Source organism: Formica exsecta, unplaced genomic scaffold, assembly GCF_003651465.1.
Source record: "Formica exsecta isolate Colony F162 unplaced genomic scaffold, ASM365146v1 scaffold30, whole genome shotgun sequence".
NCBI lineage: Eukaryota > Metazoa > Arthropoda > Insecta > Hymenoptera > Formicidae > Formica > Formica exsecta.
Window position 1 is genome coordinate 53,958 of NW_021850257.1, and position 23,143 is coordinate 77,100.

The 23,143-nt window shown below is 35.1% G+C and overlaps 3 protein-coding genes and 1 pseudogene across 9 annotated transcripts in view; 2 read left to right on the forward strand and 2 right to left on the reverse strand.

Annotated features, from left to right (window-relative positions):
• The window catches only part of LOC115237599, a 64,256-nt gene extending 51,655 nt beyond the window's left edge, over positions 1-12,601 (reverse strand). For 3 of the 4 annotated variants that reach the window (XR_003884363.1, XR_003884362.1, XM_029810753.1), the window contains exon 1: positions 9,802-9,986. Coding sequence is in view for 2 of the 4 variants with exons in the window: in XM_029810753.1 (XP_029666613.1) it covers positions 9,802-9,936 (135 nt within the window). In the remaining 2 variants the exon portion in view is untranslated. Of the gene's footprint in view, positions 1-9,801; positions 9,987-11,879 lie in introns of those variants that run through there. The other variant, XM_029810754.1, reaches the window with a different exon arrangement.
• Positions 12,602-12,683: 82 nt separating this feature from the next.
• Positions 12,684-13,862, reverse strand: LOC115237597 (annotated as a pseudogene).
• Positions 13,863-14,797: 935 nt separating this feature from the next.
• On the forward strand, positions 14,798-19,709 carry LOC115237598 (ubiquitin-conjugating enzyme E2-17 kDa). Its single transcript, XM_029810752.1, has 6 exons — positions 14,798-15,137; positions 16,459-16,522; positions 16,780-16,811; positions 17,131-17,208; positions 17,298-17,403; positions 17,496-19,709. Exons 1-6 carry the CDS (start codon positions 15,114-15,116, stop codon positions 17,633-17,635), a joined length of 444 nt encoding a protein of 147 aa, XP_029666612.1. The 5' UTR covers positions 14,798-15,113; the 3' UTR covers positions 17,636-19,709.
• Positions 19,710-20,672: 963 nt separating this feature from the next.
• Positions 20,673-23,143, forward strand: part of LOC115237619 (progestin and adipoQ receptor family member 3) — an 8,564-nt gene continuing 6,093 nt past the window's right edge. For 2 of the 4 annotated variants that reach the window (XM_029810786.1, XM_029810789.1), the window contains exon 1: positions 20,673-20,869. The gene's annotated coding sequence lies outside the window, so the exon portion shown is untranslated. Of the gene's footprint in view, positions 20,870-21,198; positions 21,350-23,143 lie in introns of those variants that run through there. The other 2 variants (XM_029810787.1, XM_029810788.1) reach the window with 2 other exon arrangements.

The window sequence follows — 23,143 nt, forward strand, 5'->3', positions numbered from 1 at the left end:
TTAAAAATTAAATAATTGTGATATATAATATATATTCACTATACACAGATTGATGAAGAAATATCGAAAATTATGTAATAGGAAGAAAATGCAACAGCTCTGCTACAATTTGTAATACCTGATAGGACAGCAATTAAAGGAGATGTCTGAGTTAGCGACTACATCTCGAAATACACTACGTTTTAATCGACAATCAACGAGATCAGTCGCATACGATGTAGCAATAATCTCCATTAAAGTAATATTCGCCCATTACATGAGAAAGTATATTTAATGCCGTTGAGGCAAAAAATACATTAAATGTAATTTAACGCACCATCATATATATATATATATATATACGACTAGGAACACCTCGTAAAAGTAACGTAATTTTATTTGTCCCGTTCTTGAAAGGCCTTCTTCCACTTTCTTTTCGCCGTGCGACACTCGACAAAAATGGGCTTAATTATTATGAACTCGACTCGCAATTTTGCAAGCGGAAATTTCTTCATCGCAGCGGAAAAAAAAACGTGATTCCGCGTTGGATTCTCCGCGCTCGATGAGCTTGCTTTAATGAAATTAAATGTGTTCAAAGTGAGCGCAACTTTCAAATTAATTGCCATAAGAGTAAAATCCTTTTATACATGTCTCTAGTTTATATAATTAATACAGCTTAAAAATAATAAATTACAATCTGTTTTTTTTGTGATAAATAAAAAAGTCTATTTCATGAAACACAACGTGTAAATTTTACGGACGCGATCAAATATTCGCAATCGTTTTATACTCAATAAATCGTGGGCCAAAAGTAAAAGCTTGGAAAATTATCCATCCATAAAATATAGAAGACATAATCTATTTTTAAAATGTTCGATGTAAGTTGATATAGGTTAACACGACGAGTTATACTTGTTGTGCTCCTATACTTTTACAGCAAGTATGCATATCACAAATTTCATTGCTGATAAATATACACGTTTGAATCTTAACGCATCGTTACACGGGAAATCCTCGACAGGATATACTTTCAAAAATAAAAAATAAACCACGCATCTTGCCGTTAACGGACGCATAAAATCTTTACAAAGCGATAAGAGACGATCTACAATCTACTCCTGGAATCATCCAGATCAAATAGCGCGTTTACGACCGTCGCAATCGCGTTTGCGCGCACGAGATTTTCTGATTTCAGAAACACTTTCTCATTTCCGTTCCTGCGGGAGGAGCGTCTGAAAAAGAACTATCGACACACTTTCCAAAGATAAATTTTCCAACCGCGATTCTGTCGAGCGAGACGAGGCGGGAAAACAGGCAATAAAAGAAACTTGCGGCGATTAACGCTCTCTCCTTGGCGAATTTTTTTTCGATAAAACTAGGTCTTCTTTATTATTATCAAAAAATGTTGATTTCATATCGCGAATAATTCGCGCGATCATCCTCGCAATTTATCAATGTTAACAAAGATGCCGCATTTTTTTAGTCAAGGCTCAACATGCGCGTGCTTTTCTACAAATATTAACTATCGAATTTTGAGAGGCTTAAACGCGTAGAGCAGATGGCTTTACCAGAAAAGAAATGGCTAGCGTTACACGTGAGAGGCAAAAACGTTCTTTCATCTGCATGATACATGGCGAGCTGCGGGATTATGTTGTTCTGATCGGCGTGACAATCCATGAAAAGAGCATTCTGCGCGAGAGCGAAGTGCGTGCCGCGAGCAAGGACAAAGTCGTCGAGGAGGATGGAAAGCGAACGTAAGATGATTTCGTAGACCCGCAAGAGTTTCTCCTTTCGGTGAAATGCAAACCATTCTTACATACAGCGGACAGATAATGCTGAAAGCGCGCCGGTGAAATCTCCTGAGCTTCTATCAATAAACATTACTGTGCGTTTGTTGTGCATATCATCGTGCGAACGTCGCGAATGTACTTGGCTCTCCCCGACACAGGGTAACAATAGCAGTATATCAAAGCATATTTTAACATATAAATTATGCGACACGAACGAAAAGGTATAGTGTTTGATGGAAGATTTAAAATATTTCACGTCAAAGTTTTTTACTTTTTTATAATTAATTGTATAAAATTCAAGAATTTGTTGTTTCTTAATATCTTAAAATATATATATAAATAGATAAATTTATGAAGATAAAAACGTGATTGTAATACATAATTTTAATATAGCAAAGCAAGTAGATTGCGAAAAAGAATTCTGGAACAGTATATAAGGGAAGACATCAATTCTCATTTTATGATTCCATGTCAAAATATTTTTAAATTTTTTACCAGTAGTATATGTTATACTCGTATAAGCCATGTACGGAAATTTACGTAATCGGCTATGTCAAGTATGGTTTACGATAAAGCTATGTATATAATCATTAGCGATTAGAGCAAAGATCGTAAAGTCTTAGCGCTAAATATCAGCTTACTAATAAAAATATCTATCTAAATATTAATCGCGAGGATATGAAAGTGAATATAATCGTCTTGCGGAAGTCAAAATTGCGTGAATAATATAATGTTAAAAAGAAAGTATAGAAACTCGTAAGGTGAGCAATTTTGCACGCATATCCGATAATCAAGATCCATTTCAAAAATTTCACGTGTCATTTTATCACATCTTCGTTGTCATAAAAAATTGAATAATTGCTGCCAGCCGTAATAATTTAATGTCAAAATATCGCGTGATCAAAATTGGAATCACACGTTACGCGAAAAATGGATCTTAAAGCCGCATGCCGCCGACACGTGAATCGTTTTCAATGTCAGGAACTCGTTTTCTGTGAGAACAATAGACGCGACTACGTAATATCTGCAGTATTACCATTTGACGCTATTTCATTACAAGCTACATGGATAAAGAACATACAACAAAAATATAATTATGCCGAATCATTCGATTACAAACCAGGTATCGTTGATCGTACGAAACTCCCTTGAGCGTAATCGATATAGTTTTGATGACGTAAGCTACACCGGAATAATCCTGATCGTTCATTCGAAATGAATTCGCCAATTACAAATTGGATAATTGGCCAATCTGATGCTTTAGCGAACGGATAGACAAAGAGTTATATATTTCGAGGCAGTCAATGTATAAAAAATGTCGATATCTTTCAGATAAATCTATACAGAATCAAAAGCCTATCGTCCTCTTCCTTTCTAATCCCGTGCAATTCTCTCAATAAACTTGTCAATGCCAACTTCGGTGTCGATATTTTTTTAAATCATAATATTAATACTCTCTATATGCTATAAAAATATACAACAACTAAATTACGGATTGTATAATTACATTTCGCAATAACAATATTATATCGTAAGTCGTTGCAGCGCCGACTACACTACGTCGTCAAAACGCTGAGGTATCTCAGTCATTGTCTTGATGCCCCTCTCGTCGTCGCGTTTATGTAAAAGGATAGGCAGGCGAAAAAAAAAATGAAATTACCGTCGAATCACCGTCACCGCATGGATAATGAGCGCGAACAAAGGTGCGCGCGCTCGCGTAACTCGCTTTCTAACACTGGCATTCGGACATGTGCGAGCGCCTAATGTTCGCGTGTATTAAAACTAGGACGGATCGTTGTTTCACCCAACGTTATTAAAACAATGATACAGAATTAATTCGTTTGTATTTTTTTTCAATTGTTCACTTTTTCCTATTGTCACGCGTGCATGATAAAACGTTCTACATAAAAAAATAGATTCAAATATTTTCAAGAAAATAAAATATAAGATAGAATATCCTTAAACATACATGTATATATATAAAATAATCTTATGTGTAATGTAGGAAAATTTCTAAGAATAACAAATTAAAAAGATTGACTGCATATTCCTTTAACATCTGTGTAAATTTTTTTTATTATAATAATCAGGCGGACAAATAAATTATTGAGATAACATTTGAGAGTTGACTTTGCAAAAATAACAATTGCGGCAAACACATTAATGCCATTTAGATAAGCAGATACGTATTTCATTCTTTTTTTGCTGAGAGATTACTTCCGGTTACAATTCTTGATTACATCGCGCCATGCACGCGTACATAGTTAGCCAAGGATTAATTATAAATGTTACACCTCACTGCATGCGTTGATTGCGCAATATAATTATGCCTAATAATACTGACATCAACGAGCTCACTATTGTTCCAGCACTCTGGCATGCACTTTTGTGAGAAATCGATGTTCGATACGTTATCGAGATCATCATGTAATCTGAGGGAAGTAAACCGTGTCATTATTAATCTCGACAATTTGTATATATTATAAATTTCATGCTTGAAAGATGTTTTTAAAAGCAGCAATCTTGGAAATAAAAATTTATCGAATGTTAAATAAAGTGTTTATAATTAGAAGCTTATTTGTTTTAAAAGCTGAGGATATTTACGAGGAACTTTTTCCATAACAGGCGTAATTTTCAGATAAACCACTGTAATGAAAAGACTTTCACGTTCCTTATAATAACGAAAATAAGCTGACGTAAATCATTAGTTACGCAGCATAGCACGAAAATGCGCCCCGGCAGTGGAGTATATAATCTTGACGATTTACAAGAGAGAGAAAACTTTTCTTTATCGATCCCGCGCACAGCCTGTTGGCTTATCGTTAGTGCAACGAAGAGACGCTCACGGATATTACGTGCACGTGTCTCGTGCGAGAAAATGCCGCTTAAACCCTCTTCGATGCAAGTGGAAGAGACAGCTCGTACGACGGCCGTAGCATGTAAAACGTGTGCAAGGGATTTGAAGGGATTCGCAAGTTCGCGAAAGGAAGAGTTCAGGCAAGTTATTTTCTTGTCGTTCGCGCATAATCGAATAATCCCCCTTTCACCGCGCACGGTGCCGCCGATGCTTCAAAAAAAAAAAAACTACATACGCGCGTTTACATGCGAAAGCTTTATTTATGAATTTTGCATCGACAGTTTATTATATTCCGTACGATACTCGCCAAGAAAGATCTCTCACATTTACAGTTCACGATAATTACAGACGGTCCTAACATAATTTCAGTATATGCTGGGCTCGTCTTCCCGTGGACAAATTGGCTTGCGAATCACCATGCGTAAAGTTCTGTCGAAAAATTCCCGTGGATCGTCCCGGCCTATTCTTTGATCCTGCGTTCTTGATCCCACTGTCTCAGACACGCTGCTAATCTCGTTCCTGAGATTCGATTAATTATCATTAGACTATCTTACGTCTATAAAAATTGTAGCTCAATGATTAATCTAATATATGTATAATATACTTTATATAAAAAAAATCTCCAAATTGAAAAAAGAGAGGCTTCTGAAGTTTTATCTAAATTTATTTTATGGAAGCTATAAATGGGAGTTTCTAAACACATATTTTAAGATTATAAACGAGGAGTTAAAAGACCAAACAATAAAAACTAGAGATGTATATCTTAAGCATAAAATATATTATTAAGTTGATTTATCCATTCTATTCTATAATTGCAGTAACGTTATGACTTTAAAATTTTCACTATAGTTTCATCTGTAATTAATCTTTAGCAAACGAGTTTGAAAAAATCCAAGGACAAGACGATTCGATGGATAATTGCGCGAAGAAGCGATTTCATGCGGAACTTCGCATCGATAAAACGCGTTGCATGCACGTGACGCATCGTAGGACGGAGACTTTTACTTTCTAAAGCAATAAGACGCTATCGCACGAACTTACGAGTACGCATACACGATATGTATATACGCACGTACGTATTCGAATTACCGGTTAAAGCCATATTAGAAGACGCCCACGAAAAATACGGGTAAATAGAACCCACATTATACTCAACACGCACGTGCGTTCATCCATGCAATCAGCCCGCATATTCGTATTTCCTATCGATTAATACGTATTCAAAATCGTATCCATGCGTTTATATTTTATATCATTAAATGCTCCGCGCGCATGTCTTTATTAATTTTATTATCGCTTGATATAAAACGATTCGTGTGCTGCGTGACTCATACCCGTTTCACAAACTGTATCATGACGTAGTAAAACAAAGAAAGTTAATGTACAAGGCCGAAGCATTATAGCAGAAATTAGTAGCTATTACTTAAGGAGGAACAGCACGGATCAACAACATCAAAAGTTAATAAATCTAATAAATTTCGAGATTCATGAATTGACATTGCGCAAAGCATTTTTTTAGCCTTTTAAAATATAAAATTAATAATTAATTTATGAGTTAAAGTAAAAATTTGCCCTGTATTACAATTTTTATTTTTGTGAATTTTTGTGTACAGCGCCACTATAAAATTTTCGTGGTACAGTCACCATAAAAAAGTTAGTTCAATATAAAATAACATTTATGATTTCGAGATTAAATTATATTCTATAGGGAAAATCTGTACTCTTTAACTCATAAATTAATTATTAATTTTATATTTTTAAAAAGCTAAAAGTGAGTTTTCTGCGCAATGTCAAATTCATAAATTTCGAAAAATATTAGATTTATTAACTTTTTTTACATAGCTGATCCGTGCAGTGTTTCTTCTTATGTGGAATTGATGCTAAAATTTTCTTGCTTAGTTATTTTAATGTAATATACTGCGATATTTTGAATAAGTTTTCGCAAACACGCATCCGAATCAGCTTATATAGAAATAATTTTGATCTATCTTGAAATAAAGACATCAGCAATTGTTCATTAAAATTATTGATGTCACGGAATTGTTAAATTTGATCGATGGTATCGGTAGGAACCACGAGACGACTAATTTCCTCTTTTATTCGCGAAATCGAAATTTTAAAAGTTTATAGGCACGCCACAGAGTTGTCTGTACTAGTATACAGAATGTCTCAAAAACCTTGCGATATTTCTTTCGCATCTACAGATTTTTATAAATTTTTTTTTTGACAAAGATATCAAAGCACCAAAAATTTATGCAATCATATGTAAATGAAATATTTTCTGTGTGCAAATTAATTCTCTGGAATTGAAAAGTCTTCTTCATTTAATCTTTATTTTAATAAAATAATTATTTAAATTTGCATCAATTATTTAATATTAAAAATTATAATATAATAGCTTTCAGTTTAATTTTCGTTATTGCAAAATATCAACTTTTAAATTAAGAATTCCTGGATGAAGGCTTTTCGTTCAATAGAGTTGAGAAACATTCTGTATACTACTTAAGCCGACATCGACCGCTCCATGGTACGATGTCCCGAATCCATATTCCGTGCCAGGATGCACCTGCCTGCCCGACAAATCACCGAACTTATTCCGCGATAAAGCGTAATTTAAGCTTTCATTAAAGAGAATCCGCAGTGGACAAAGGATGAGACCACGAAAAGAAGTAAGCGAAGTAAAGCTCGAGAAGAGAAATTTGCTCGAATTCCTATCTATATCGCGCACAGAGAAAGTGCACTTCTTCCCACTTTCATATGACTGGATCGCTATAACTGATATTGTCACTGCGACGCATTATTAATCTTAACCGGATATCACATTGTGTTTTTTTAAATCAGTAATTAAGAAAAACGAAAGATAATGAAAATTGAACAATACTTTTATAGTGTATTTATGTCGCATTTGCAATCAAAATAAATTCTGATTTTCCTCAATTATAAAATTAAATAAAAATGCACAAATAGAATTTATTATTTACAATTATTTAAGAAGTTAAAAAAGATTGCTAAAATCTTATACACAAAGAGTTTATATTTAAAAGTAAAAATTGTTGAAGAGTGATGAGATAAATAATTTATTTGAAGATTTCAGTTTAATCAATGACGAATGGCAGTGGATTAGCAACGAGATAAGAGCGAGATAAAAGACTTAAGCGAAATGAAAATTACCGGTATCGCCGGCGGCGGCTGATTTCATATTTACGGCAAAACTAATGTTTCAATGCGCGCGTTACCTCACGCAACTTTCTCAAACGACATGATTGATAGATATGCCCTGATGTAGACGCGTGTACGTGAAACGAGTGACTCACGCCGAGAGACGTAACCGCCATTCGCATATAGCACAGACAGTAATCAAACAGGATCTCCGTACGATCCAGTGAGCAAGAGCTGCGAAAATGCAGTTCTGCATCCCGCGTTACCTGTAAAACTCGTTGCGGTTCGAATTCAATGAGACGATATGTATTGCGTTTAGAAATACCGTAAAAATGTCTATAAAAGATATCTCAATATATAAGAATTATGATTGAATGATATTCCTTGAAGAATATTTTGGCGATATGATGGTTTCGAAATATTAGATAATAAATATACGAGAAGCATTTTTAGAAAATAAATCATCCGTAAATATTAACTGTAGAGAGATACGATTTCTTATTCTAAAGTAGTCAGACCTCTGTATCGAAAAATAAATAAATAAATATACGAGAAACATTTTTAGAAAATAAATCATCCGTAAACATTAACTTTAGAGAGATACGATTTCTTATTTTCAGGTAGTCAGACCTCTTGTATCGAATGTTTCATTTAATAAGCACAAAATGATAGCGCAAAATATGTTTGCGTGCAATTCTTAAGCGACAAGGCATCTCATTCGAAAGTTCATTCGTCTGTATCGTTTACGCGGGCCAATAAGGGTCAAGCTGATCAACCAGTCGAGACCGTTTCCGGCGGGTATCCTACTGACGATGAGTGTCGCCGATACTGTTGATCGAATGTAAACCGACCGCAATGGCGATACCGTTACCGATTTTTAACGCGGTTAGCACGCGAGCGAGCTTGCGGATTCGAGCCGCAACATCGTCTCTATACGCACTTGCAAATTCGATATCTGCTTCGATATCTGTTCGATCATGCGGTATCGAGGCTTCATGTCAAAAGTAGAGAAAAACAAAATTGACACATAAAAATGTAAACAATACAAAATTAAAACTGATAAGGATCTATAGCGAAAAAGCGCAGAGAGAGATGTATATCTCGTAGAATATATATTGTCAAATTAATCCTTAAATATTTTATACTAAATATCAAGATTAAAAAAAAAATCTTCCCTTACTTTCACGTCAATTAAAAAAAAAAAAAATTTTCATTTTACTTGAGAAATATTATTTCTCATGAATCAGACAAATGAAAAGTGTAATCAGCGATACCCTAATTGAGCGGAGAGCGCCAATTCCATAGGAGTCACCGCGACAATGGCACCGTGTTGTAACGCGTCCATAAAATCCGTTGCAGACACTTCCTCGGTGTTCATAGAACTCGAGACGGTTTCGGTAATCTCCGAGCTTCCGAGTGACGTGGAAGTCGTCGATGTCATTGTCGTACTTTGCAGATTCTCGTCTGCAACGTCGTGCGCGTCGTGCAAAAGAAAAACGAACGGAAGCGAGATGTTAAATTGGCGCTGCGTTTGACATTTTTTCACGCATTTAAAAGATACTTGATTCTAACAATAAGTTAAGTGTTAATTCTAAATTTTATCGATTTGAAATAGTCGAGAGCTTTAACGCAATGTGGTCACTGAATTAGCCAATACCAAGATATTAATATCTTTTGATTGTAAATAAAAAATCCTACTTTATATAAATATTTTAAGAATTTATCACGACGCGCGTAATTTCTGAATATCGAATTGTAATTTATAATTTATCACTAAATACTTTTGCACTTTTAGACGAAAATGTATATCTTTTATAATTTCCGGCTCATGTTATGATATAAATCATAACTTGATCGGAATAATTTAGAGAAAATAATTTCAAGAAAATTTATTCCGATTTTGAATTTCCGTTTCCGAATACATGATTCGAGTGAAAATGTTACGTGTGTGTGTGATTCTATATCTATCTCGTGAATAAGCCGGTAACGTGGGATTGAATTTCCATGAGGTCTTACTCGGTTCGACATCGCGATCGAAGGTACTCGCGGAGAGCATGATGGTGTTCGTAGCGGAGGTCGAAGGTTCATCGGGGTCGAGTTCGGAGAAATAACTGGCGAGGTCCTGGCAAGATTCACGCGTCCTTGCAGCATCCGCGACGGAATGATGCTCGGATCGATAAATCGAGGTATCGCTCTTCGCCGTACTTTGTTCGTTCAGCGTAGACGCTGACAAAGACAGATAGGAGAAAGAGAAGGAAAGAGAGAGAAAGAGAAAAGTAAGATATATCTCTCTCCTTTTTCTTTTTTAAAAAATATTTCATTTCATTAAGAATATATTAATATTTACCACTGTCAAGATTCGAGAGCTCGTCGATTTTTTTAAAAACGGGAGAATCAACTACGCGGTGATTTATCTTTTCTTCGGAATCAATTCCCCTTTGATTCTTCGATTTTATAAAACGCTTCAAAGGATTATGAAAAGTGGGCAGCTTCGATCTAATCTGTGCATTATATCCGTTAGACAACGTTCATTTTTTATTGATCGTAAAATACGCGTGTTGTTTCTCCTCCGCCTTATGTAGCAGAGCCGATTAAGTTGCTTAATTAATGGTATAATAAATGTAATAAATTATATAATAAATTAATTGCCTAGCCACTCAAGATATAGTTGCATTCTGCCGTCGTTCATAAAATCGAAATTTCCGCAATTAATCGTAAAATATCAATAATTACGCGCTATAATAAAAACAGAAATTAAATCGTCTTTACATCTCCATTAGAATTTCTGATCGATATCACATTTTGCATATAATCCAATAAATATACAAAAATACAAGTTAAGTTTACTATAAAAGTTTATATTATAGAATGTATGACGAAATGATGTAAATTAAATCAGCTAGAATATATCTGCAAATTATTTTAAAATATTTGTATCCTTTCAATCATGTTCTACTATCGAAGAATCTTAAATATTATATTCTCACCTTTTGATTTATCGCGGAGAATAAAGATTGCTTATCGGGCTTTCTATGACCAAATTGACTAAGATTTATATTATCCGGGAGAGCTAGTTGTCTCGGAATATCTGAATTCTCTGATTTCGAAGCTTCCCTATTAGCGGCCGTATCACTCATATCTGAATCATATCGCTAATAAAGACAGAGCAAATCAACGGTATAATTCTACTTATCCAACGGCACAATTCTACTTATCAATTTGAACGTCGTGCATTTTCTGTATCGATCATTGCATTTGGTCGAGGGTCGAGTGGCTTTTGTCAACTATACCGTGGTATAAAAATCTTGCTATTCTTACGTTAAGAATATGTTTGATAAAATTGAAAATTTATGTTTGATAAAATTGAAAATTTATCAAAGCAAAATAAGTTATATATTCTCAGAATGCATAATTTATAATTACATGTTAATATGCTGTAAAAGCTCAATAATATTCTGTAAAATTTATGTTATTTAAACAAAAAATAATAATAATTAATATATTATATTACATTATTATATTAATTAATATATTATATTTTTTATAATTTCAAATGCTGATAAAAAATATTTTTATATTGTGAAATAAAATGCTTAGAAATATGTTTTCATTTCAATATAAGTACTAAAATTATACCATCTCTCTCTCTCTCTCTCTCTCTCTCTTTGGATCTAAAAAAATCATTAGTATCTTCATAATAAAAATTATCAGCTATATGAGACATTTTGATATCAAATGTGCCATACAAAGAAGAAATGATATCGTGCAAGCAGATTGTTAAAGTATTAATACTTCTTTAAAGAAAATTAAAATTTAATCGCAGATTAATATAACATTAGTATCTTCATAATAAAAAGAAACATTTTGAGAGACTAATATTTGTAACATATTGTAAACTGTTTCGCATATGTTACTGTTATTATAATTAAACATTGTAAGACCTATATGTTTGTATAGATTTTTTTACTTTGTTTTGCTTTACGAGACACGTCCCTGAAGTATTACCGGCTACTTCCTCTAATAATGCGAAAACATCGATATAAAGGACGCCATTGGGGGACGCGAATGAAAATAATTAGATCTCGGGAACTTACTTGATAGGTATAAGGCGTACAGGGTACGTAGAATTCTCTGCTCATAATAGACGGATCGCCCGCTGGCGACGGTGAAGTCCAGCTGACGGATCGTCCTTCGGCAAGTGTCAAAATGCCGGTGGCGCCATCTTGGTCTCGCCCGGATTTGAGCGAGTCGTCAAGTTGTCACGAACGGGCAGAATCACCGAATCCTGTTCGCGAACGCACAGGCCATTCCTCGTTCGCTTTGTCGGGGTTCATGCACGTCGCGGCCAAGACGCGCGTAATTGCGTGACTCGCGTGTCACGCGTCACGTAACGTCACGATGTGTCGCGTCGCGACGTTCAGGCCGTTCGCGTCAGCGTCGTCGTTGGCGAACGTGCCGTAACAACAATGAGAACGATTACGACGACATCGACCGCCGGGATCTCCTATCTCGATCCGCGCGATTCACTAAAGCACACTCGGGATGCACACTGTACAAATTTTTCACTCAACGACGTTGACGGGTTCGTCGGCCCAACACGATCATGGCGCACTTCGGTCGATTGTCTACGCGAGAGAGAGAAACGACGCCGCGGAATCTTACAAGATCACTGTTCGTGACAACACGCGACGAGAGTTGCGGCAACGCATTAGGTTTTACTACGCCATTTTCGATTATTGCGCGCACGACGCTTCTTCAGGGCACTATCTTTCGCGTCTACTTACAACAAACAACCATTCACGTTCGCTGGCAAGTGCCGACTGACGGCGTATTACGAATCGTGAGGACCGAACGTACCCGAATTCTCCCGAAGCGCGACTCTGTGGTGGCGCCATCTTTCAGATCGGTCGCAGCAACAAGTTCTTAACAGCCGATAAATCAAGCACTTGATTATCGATAATGTACTTGTTAAATTCCCTGCATGTTTTTTATTTATTTTTCTTATTGTTAGCACAATTATTATTTTTATAAATTCATATTAAAAGATTGATTTTTAATATTCGTTTTTGACTTTTAATATTCGTTCAACAAAATTGTTAAAGGATTTTGTTTTATTTTTAATTACATATATAAAAAAAAAATATATATACATATATATATATATATAAATACGTCTACGCGCAAACTACTACATGCACGTAGCAGTCCAGTTAGAAGTTCCCGCACTTGTCTTCGCACAGCAAGGATGCACGCCACAGGAAGCGCAAATGACACCGGCACGCGTGCGAGGCGGTTGTCCGGACGAAGGATGCTTCCTCTTCTTCTCAGGCTCGATGACGATATTTCGCGGCACGAGAATCTCGTCCCACGGGATCTCGACGTCATCGGGCGCGCAAGTCCTGTCCTCCTTCGGCGGCCGTATCTCCATTGGTCTCTCCAAGGCCAAATCACCCCAGGGTATCTCCACCGAGGAGTCGCAGGCCTCCGGGTCGACCAGCGTGCTCTGCAGAGTCTCCGTGATCAGCAGATCCTGCCATGGTAGCGCCATGGTGCCCGTGGAATCCCTCTTCTCGGTTTCGATGGGCTTTATTACTTCAGCCTCGTCCGCTTCCTGATCGGCTACAAGTGTCAGAGTGACATCGGGTCGAATTCTCATGCCTGTCACTGGCAGGGCAATGTCCCTCCAAGGTAACTCGATCTTGGAGTCGCACAGGACAGACTCGTCGGAAAATTCGCGACGAAGGGTATGCATATAGGGCTCGTGCCAGATCTCTTCCTCCGGATTGTATACAAAGACCTGCCTCTTCCTCTTGCAGTGGTCCTTCGTCTTCTTCTTCCGATGCGCGTAAACTTTGACGCGGCAAGAGCACAGTTGCTGGGGTTTACTGTATTGTGTTATGTTTGGCATAATCGATGGCGATAAATTTAATGGATGTCGGCTCGTACTACTCGTCGATTTTTTTATTCTCGTTAATTTTCCAACCCTTATGTCGTGAAAGTGAAATGAAATCGATTGAACGTGGATGCGAGAGACTTCGATAAAATTGTTTTTTTTATTCATTCGTTGATGGCCTGAATTACTATCGGGTAGTTTTTTTTAATTAATAAAAACAGTCATGTAATTATATGTCTCTCTCATTGTAATTATCTGTGTATAATCCCTTAATAAGAAAATCCTTGAGATTTAAATATCATATACAAGTAGTATAACTCTTGTTTTGTTTATGTGCTTAAATTTTTATCACGCATTTTATTACATCATATATTTTATCGAGAAGGCTTCGGGTGCGTATTATCTTAAAGCAACAAGCAGATAATAATGTGCGATACTAAATGTGCGATCGCTTGTTTATAACGTTGTAATAATGACGAAGAATGCGAGGAAAATATAAAGCGTTCTTTTGTTAACGAATTTTTGTTCCACTGCAAACTTTGAAAAAAAAAAAAAACATGATTATAAATAAAGCTTATAAATAAAGATCAAAATACATAGTGCGCATAACTAGCACATGGGCACAAATGTATATAGATATATATCAACTCATTAATTCAGAATACATAATATTAAATATGCCTGTCTTTTGAAGGACAAACATCTTTGAATCTGATTCGTGAATAATTTAAGATAAAAAACGACAATATATTCGACGTATATGCGTCTTAGTAATTTAAATTTAAAATTGGTTTCAATGTGTGACAAACAATAAATGAACAGAAATCCTGTAGAGAAACGCTGTAAATAAGCGTTGTAATTATAGAGATCTATAGACAATCGGGAAAATTTATTCGCCAGCAACTTCCTGTACTTTTGATTTTTCTTTCGATACATCATATATATTTATGCACGGAGCGAGAGAGAGATATATATATATTATTCACATACACACACGAGACGCCACGAGCGTGTGTGCATCATGAATGTTCGCCGCAGCGTTGAAACGTCACGTTGCGTCATCTGCCGGCGATGGCTCATACGAGGGGAAAAAAAGTGCTGATTGCGCCGATAAAAGGAAATCCGCGGTGGCTGCCTTGGCCCGGTTGTGAGATTGAAAAGAATAAGCTGTGCTCACGTGGCGTTTGAACGGTGGCGAAAAGCGTTGCGTTAAAAACGCGACCGACGTGCCTGCGGCCTGAAAAATCCATCGCTTCTTTCTTTACGTGATACGTTCGCGTGTTTGACCGTGCGCGATTCGCGACAGCGCGCTTGACCAGCGCAGTCGGGCTACGTTTAGAAGGCAGCCATCTTGCAATCCCTAATCAAAGATCCACGGCTAGCGGGTATCGCTGTCTGGTTTGCGGCCAGTTAATATCAACACACAGTTCGTCAAATGGCTTTAAAGCGAATTAATAAGGTACGTGGTGCCGTACGTCGGCCGTTCGTGTTGCAATCGCCACCCAACCGGGCGTTGTCGCGTTACGCCGTGCACAATTCTACGCCCTTAACGAGCACTCTCGTCGAGCTAATGTGTAGCAATGTGAGCGAACGGGCGAACGTTCAACGGCCTGAGCCACCTTCGGGGTGGACCTTCGTCGCCGTTGTCGACGCCGTAGGCCGCGATCATCGTGCACCGGCATGGCGGAGATGGCGGCCGCGCGTATCGTCTCTCGGCCGCCCCAGCCGGGCTCGGCCGCGGTGACAGTGAGAATCCCCAAGGGATTCTGTGTAGTTTTGTTTCTATAGATTGCCGGAAGTAACGCAAAAACGTGCATTTTATGCGTACACTTTGCTTCTATATACGCGTGCTCCAATATATCAGCTTGTAGATAGTTTCTCAAATCTCTCCTTTCATCCTCTTCTCTGGGCTTTTGTGTTTTTACACGTATCCCCATATATCTTAAAGTGTCCATGACAAATTTTTTTTTTTCCCTTTTTGATTCGCTGTAAAAATCTCATAGTGTATATCAAAGTGAATTGCTTGATAAAGTGCGTCACCATATTATGAAGGCCAATAATATTTGATTTGTCATTCGTATTATTCATCATAGAATGGACTATGATACCAAGTATTGAAGAGTTTAATTTTAGATTCATTGAGATTGTAAAGTTCAGCGAAAGATCTCTTCTATTTCTATAACTTCTGTATCATCTCCATTATCTATGGCATTTTGATCTTAATAGCTGATGTAATCGTAGAGTTATTTAATATTCAAACGACATAATATGCTATATAGTTATTGATATTTAAATGTTTTTAACTTTTATTTTTCATTGTTACGAAGATATTATAGAAGAGATTTTATATATAGACAACGCGTGAATAAATTTGATTTCAAAATTGATTCTGTTTATAAGAGCGAGATCTCACATCTGATTACTAGACAATATGTATAAGAATTATCTAGAAAGTTCTACATGTCAAGAAAACAGTATTATATGTATGTGTTTATAAATAGCAAAGCTCTTCTAATGAATAAGGATACAACGTATACAGTATTATTGCTGTATAATAAAAAAAATAAAGGGAATCTATATTTTTATTCTAAACATAAATTTATATATTTCACTCCTATTTCAAAAGTTTATTCATAATAAGGTATTATATATCATTTTTTATAATTAAAATATCAATTAAGATAATATAAAATAACATTCTCTCTCCTGTGAATATTATATATGCAGATATTTTCTAGAATCTCTCTTTTTAAGGTTATTTTCTGTATTTATAATTTCAGGAACTTCAGGATCTTGGCAGAGATCCGCCAGCACAATGCTCGGCTGGACCTGTGGGAGATGATTGTAAGTAACAAAAGCATCCGCTAAATAAATGAATATTTAGAATAATTTAAAAAAATATATATATATGTATATAAATATTATATCGATATATCAAGTTGTAGATCTCACAGACTTGACATTCCAGAGAAGATCTTGTTTGAATTGCATTTTTGATTATTGATTATCTACATATCAAAATTATATTAAAATAAACATATAACTTATATCATGATTTAATAATTATTTGCATGTAACTATTGGACATAATATTTTTCCAGTATTCCACTGGCAGGCAACTATCATGGGACCAGTAAGTGATATACATTCTTATGTAAATTTTATTATCTTTTTGAATTTACTTTATATACAAAAGTTTTTATACACATCAAAATATAAAAAAATTGATTTTAAATATAATATTGATTTTCCATTAACTTGATAATTATAAATAATAAATTATTATTGATAATTATATTTTATATACTTTGTTTTTTTTATATGTCACAATGATTTTCTCTGAATAGATTGCTAATAAACATATACATTATCAGGAACTAGCAATATAGAGATTGTGATTATAAAATAATGCATGTAATATATTAGATTTATATATTTCAATTTTCTTTCAGCCCGACAGCCCGTATCAAGGAGGGGTATTTTTCCTAACAATACACTTTCCAACAGATTATCCATTCAAACCACCTAAGGTATGTAACATTACACAAATAAAATTTTTAATTTTACTTTACAGGAATAAATTCGCCAGATATAATCTTTTATTATTAATTGCTTACAGGTCGCATTTACGACTAGAATCTATCATCCTAATATCAACAGTAATGGAAGTATCTGTTTGGATATTTTAAGATCGCAATGGTCTCCTGCACTCACTATATCAAAGGGTATGTACATCATCTCTAAATTATGCTTGAAAATATGTATTTTATATTAATTATACTACAAATCTAACCTAACGTTATTGATTATTTTACAGTGTTGCTGTCAATATGCTCCTTGCTGTGTGATCCAAATCCAGATGATCCATTGGTACCAGAGATAGCCAGGATATACAAAACCGACAGGGAGAAGTACAATGAATTGGCACGTGAATGGACGCGCAAGTATGCCATGTGATGCGCCAATCTCCGTTGACTTCAACATCCAAACACCACCAAGAAACAGCCCCAGCCTATTGCCACTTACGCATCAGCACCGATTGAAATTAGCTATGGCTCGTATACTTTTAAACTTTTAAGCCAGTATTCGGGCTCGAGGAATCCTCAGACAAACGTGATCGATCTGAACTTCCCGCGGTTCGGGAAGCCCGCGAATATTAAGATGTTGCCAAAATGGCAATTGAGGCAATTTTGAAGGTGATCACCCAGCATTATATACACTGAATCAGATAACAAAAACTTGTCCGCTTTGTTTTTCATAAATAAAAAAAAAAATGGAAGTAACATATAGGAGAGTGAAAGTAGGATTTGTATTTGAATCTAATAGATTTGATTTCGAATTATCGTGCTTATAATAATTGTAATATTACGATACCTACTTTCTCAGTGGAAATGGAAACTTTGAACTGATAGCACATCGATTGTTAGTCTTAACGCAAGTGAGCAATGTTTGCCCGTCCCTTGGAACAATGTGGTCACTCTTTTGTAAGACTGGGCTATATATATATATATATAAATATTACTGAAACTGTACGTGTATGCTTTGTTCAATTATTAAAATTCCTTATACCTAACAAATTCTACAAGTAACTCGAAATCTGTGCTTTTGGTTCCTGTGTGTGTGTGTGTGTGTAGTAATTTAATTATGCATATCTTTAATTGGCAGATGGCAACCGTGCGACTTTAAGTAATCGGAAGTATATGCAAATGCTAGATATAAAAAACACATATAATTATTTAACCTTTGGCGTATGTACCTGCAGTTTCGTGGGTCTTCACTATGTAATTTATCGGAGATAACAAGAGTGTGAATAGCTTATGTCACGCTCGTAATCCCTTTTGGCTATCAGTTTTCAAGCTGATATGAGAAACTGTAGATGTCACTATTTATCAGTAAATAAGGGAGCGATTAAGTTCCGATTATTTAAATTCATATATAAATCGCGTTATAAATTAGGCGACAAATATTTCGACGACGTGAAGAGATTGCCATCGGATTCCTAAAATCTCGGCGATTCGTCTCGTACTATAGTATATAAATACACATTATTAAGATGTGCGTCGCGTTTTGCGAGTCAGGGATTCGCATTACATTCATCATCCGTCGCGACGTTAGTTTACTCATATCTATACTTTTATTGCTGTTTTGCATTTGTTTAAACGGCAATTTTTTATTATTATTATTTTAATTTAGTTCTCGTGATCGCTCCTTTCCCCCGATGTTTTTCCTTTCATCCACAAAATAAATTTGTCACACGATCGTACTATCCATTCTGCTGAACAAACAATAGATTAAAATAAAATCTTATTTAAACATTGCAATATTTTCAATATTGTATTTCTAATATATTGTGGCTGTAAGAGTAAAGCGATGTGATTACATATTATTTCTTAAAAAAACCTAGCTATATACAAAATGAACAAGATGTATCGTTAAATTGCGAAATGTCATTATCAGCTCGATAGTTTGTTTAAGATTATATAAAACTACATAATTGCACTATTTGATGGTGCTAGCAATGTGTTTTGGCTTCTAATCATAGATAAATAAAATCTGATACGTCATAAAATATAATTACTTAATTAGTGCATAAGTAAAACGACTTTGTCTTGCGAAAACATGTAAAGCACGCGTTATAACGAAGCGTCTCGATGTAATCGGTGCTTAAATATGGCAAGCTGATGGGGCGATTAAAAGAATTTAGAGAAGAAACACATAAACACAATACACATACACAACACAGACACAAATCGATTAGTATGTAATACGGCGGCCCGCTGTTTACGCCGACCTTGTCTCATACGAACGTGTATTTGCTGTAATTTAATTACGAGTAAACACGTCGAATCTGGTATTTAAAAGTTATAGTCCTCAAAGAAAATTGATCATCGTTCACCTCTAGTAGAGAAGATGACTCTATTCATGTGTATAATTAATTATTACTACCGCAATAATGAACATTTTTAATAACTTATCTTGTGTATATTTTAGCATTAGCCCTTTATATAATAAAGTTCACATGATGATAAGATAATAATAGCGAATCTTTTTTTTCTTCGCGGTCAGTCACAGATTCGAGCGTGCGCACAATGAGCCGATATGATTACCCACGTCTCATATTATACATATATTTATCATATTACTTACCGTTTACAAACATGTAATTGAAGATTCGTGCCAGCGTTGTAACAATATTATCGTACCAATGTTGGCTTTGTTCGAAAGTCTTAATCACCCAACAAGCGTCTATCAAATCTTCAATGTCAGCGCGAAACAACTTATGTGAAAGTAACATGAAATCGATGTATGCTGCTAAAAATTTTGTTGCACGCGATCTTTGCGCCTTCAACGAGAAAATACTTCGTGCTCGAAAATAATGGAGAAACTTTTGCTAAAACTATAAATAAAAATTTTTAAATAAGAATGTAAGAGAGATGTATATATATGGATAGAGACGTGTGTCATGATTTAATGATCAAGTATTAATCCGTGATAAATGTAAGAATATTTTATTCAAATGATTTGAGGCAAAACAGACCAAGTTTTCACAAATATCAAACCAGAAATTTTATATAATTTTTGAAAAGAAATCTTTTGAAGAATGTTGGAAGAACAAAAGTGTAAAGTAGCAAATGAAAAAGGAATCCCTCCAACAAGAAAATCTTGCCAAGATCAACTCTGTAAAATATAAAAAAAAAAAACAATATGCATACTACTGATAAGATATTAAATCTTTGTAAATTAATTTTATATAATCATATATATGAAGGCTATTCGGTGATCGACCGATCCCGAACCTACGGAAAACAGAACGGACACTCGCTGTCCGAGCAATAGTGAAAGTATTAATTCGTTCCCCTTTATATCTGGAACGTGCAAGGGGGATACTTGAGCGGTTTCTGAGCGTGGGTTCCTCATGCGGCACGCATCGGGAGCGACCCTGGCTGACGTCGTGCCCGTCGCCACCGCCGTTGTCGCCGTCGTTGTCGTCATCGTCGTCGTCGCCGCCGCTCACTGCCAGTGTTCTGCTCGCCGCGCTCAGTACGGTCGATCGTATTGCGATTTAATACGTGGTGGAGACTCGCACATGCGAGAAGTTTGCCAATGTGCCAATAGAACCAGCCACGAGACTTCGATGTGACTCTCCGTTTCTTCGACTGTCTGCAAAACTGTCGATAGCCGTTCTGCAGGGTACGTTTCGTAAATCACTTTTTATTTATAATGATATTTGAAGTATTAATTAATTTTTTTATAATCAAATTATAAACAGATTTTAAGAGATAATATCATATGCCTTTTTTGTAATATTAAAAAAACAAAAATTTTTGTATCATAAACGAGAAATTTATAACAAAAATAAGACCGTATATAATAAAGTATTGTAGTCATTTTTTATAGAAAAAAATTATGAAAATAGTTATTAAAAATGTTTTCGTAATATACTTGTAATAAATATTATTGATTAATGATAAATCAATTAAATAATTCGTTTGAATGTTACATATGCGCAATCAGACGAATAATTGATGCAGTGGCAAACAAACTCTGCATCAAAGTTGGTACTGAACGCACATCTCGCTCGATGAATTCAATGTCATCTTATTCTCAAAGCGGTGCTTTACAATAGTAATAGGACTTTGTTCTGGTAAATCTAAGGAAGTGATAACATAAGTAAGATCGATAAATTAATAATTGATGCACTTATAGACCGATTAACTTGGCCTATCGCATAAATTCCATAATGTGATGCACACGTAATAGCGAAATATTATCATTTTGCTATCATTTCACAGTTATTCAATTTACTGTCAATTGTTAAATTGAAGATTTGTCAGGTACAATAATATTAAGAAGAAGAATTTTTAATTAATTAAACATACACGCAGAGCGTTATATAAATCAATCTTTCATACTAGTTTCTCTGAATTAATTATTCAAGAATATCTATACAAAAATATTTCTATAGTATATACATACAATACATACATATCTGTGTATATATTTAATGATTTTAATAATAACAGCTAAATCTTTTTATTAATTTAATAAACGAGTATAACACGCGTCTTCATCTATTTTACAGATTGTAGAATTATGTTATTAAATGATATTGTCTGTTTCTATTTTTAATTGTTCGCGAGATAATAAGTGCACTATCCATTGTACTGCATAATTAACATAATATATACTCATTAGATATCAAAAGTATAAATTTATATAAAAGCTTATGTATGAGTGTAAAATTTGTACCTATTGAAATGCAGCTTTTCTTTTCATTAGCAATGTGATCTGCAGTTTTGCACATAGATTTTGTAAAAATCTTCGTAAAGAACGCAGTACTAAGAATGTGTGTTTTCTCATATACCAATATTTACATATTTATTAAGAGATATAAATATATTTAGTAGGTTAACGCATATATAAGTAATAAGTTTCTTAGACATCGATTTTTAAACCGGTCATATAAATATTAAAACAGATTATTGGAAAAATTTAATACTGCTAAATTAATAGTATATGTAATTTTTGTGTAAATACATATACATTTTTTTATTTGTGGGCATTATCATTATTTTTGTATCGATCTAATATAATCACTGTATCATTATTATTATCGCAAAATATAAATAAATAAATAAATGTACGCGAAACGCTGTAATGCGTAGAAAAGATCGAAACTTTGGAATTATACGAATCGTTACGTGGACACGCTATTTCCTGCTCGTATAATGGTGAAAATATAATTTGTACGATCGTACTTTTCACCGAGTGTAGACGTACAATCTCAACGGATTCCAAAGAGCGCCTTCAACTTTCTCATAGATTAGACGTCGCGTGACGTAGAGAGAGTGAACAGGTATCTCCTCCTCTCCTCTCACGCGGAGTCCAGATAAAAAGACAACTAGGACAACACGATCTCGGGGCATGCTTTTTTGCTCGCTCTTAGCACCATTCGCGCGATGTGTGTACGTTGACACTTGCACATATTTCCATCTAATTTCCGTCCGCGTTGAAAATTAACGATTAGAGAAATTCGTACATAAAATTTCAATCCAACGTTCTTTCGGTATAACCGCGAGATTTCTAATCTTTCGATTACGGGCGGGCGCTCGAAAGTTAATTGCGCGCTTCTTAATTTTCCTCTTGCGCGGTTTTGCAATTTTTCTCTTTGTAAGGAATTTCTCTCTCGCTGTACCAATTCTTTATTCGGGTGCAAGGAAATTCGCTTCTATTTAGACCGCGTCGCGTAAGAAAGCGTTTGTGATGGTTTGATTATCTTCTGTTTGTGTTGGGCAATCTCCTTTTGAGAAAGTTACGTGCATCGAACGCGGAAAAATAAGTCTTTTAAATCTGATATCAAAGTTTCATGAAAATAAAAACCAAGGACACACACACATACACATTTTGTTGCAAACGAACAAGAACTTGTTTGTAACTGATTATAAATTATTAATTATTATATAT

Bases quoted from the DNA above. Each gene is read 5' to 3' on its own strand.
- LOC115237598 (XM_029810752.1), top strand. From the start codon at position 15,114: ATGGCTTTAAAGCGAATTAATAAG. The intron at 15,138-16,458 runs GTACGTGGTGCC...TTATAATTTCAG, and splicing joins CTTTAAAGCGAATTAATAAG to GAACTTCAGGATCTTGGCAG. The intron at 17,404-17,495 runs GTATGTACATCA...ATTATTTTACAG, and splicing joins TGCACTCACTATATCAAAGG to TGTTGCTGTCAATATGCTCC.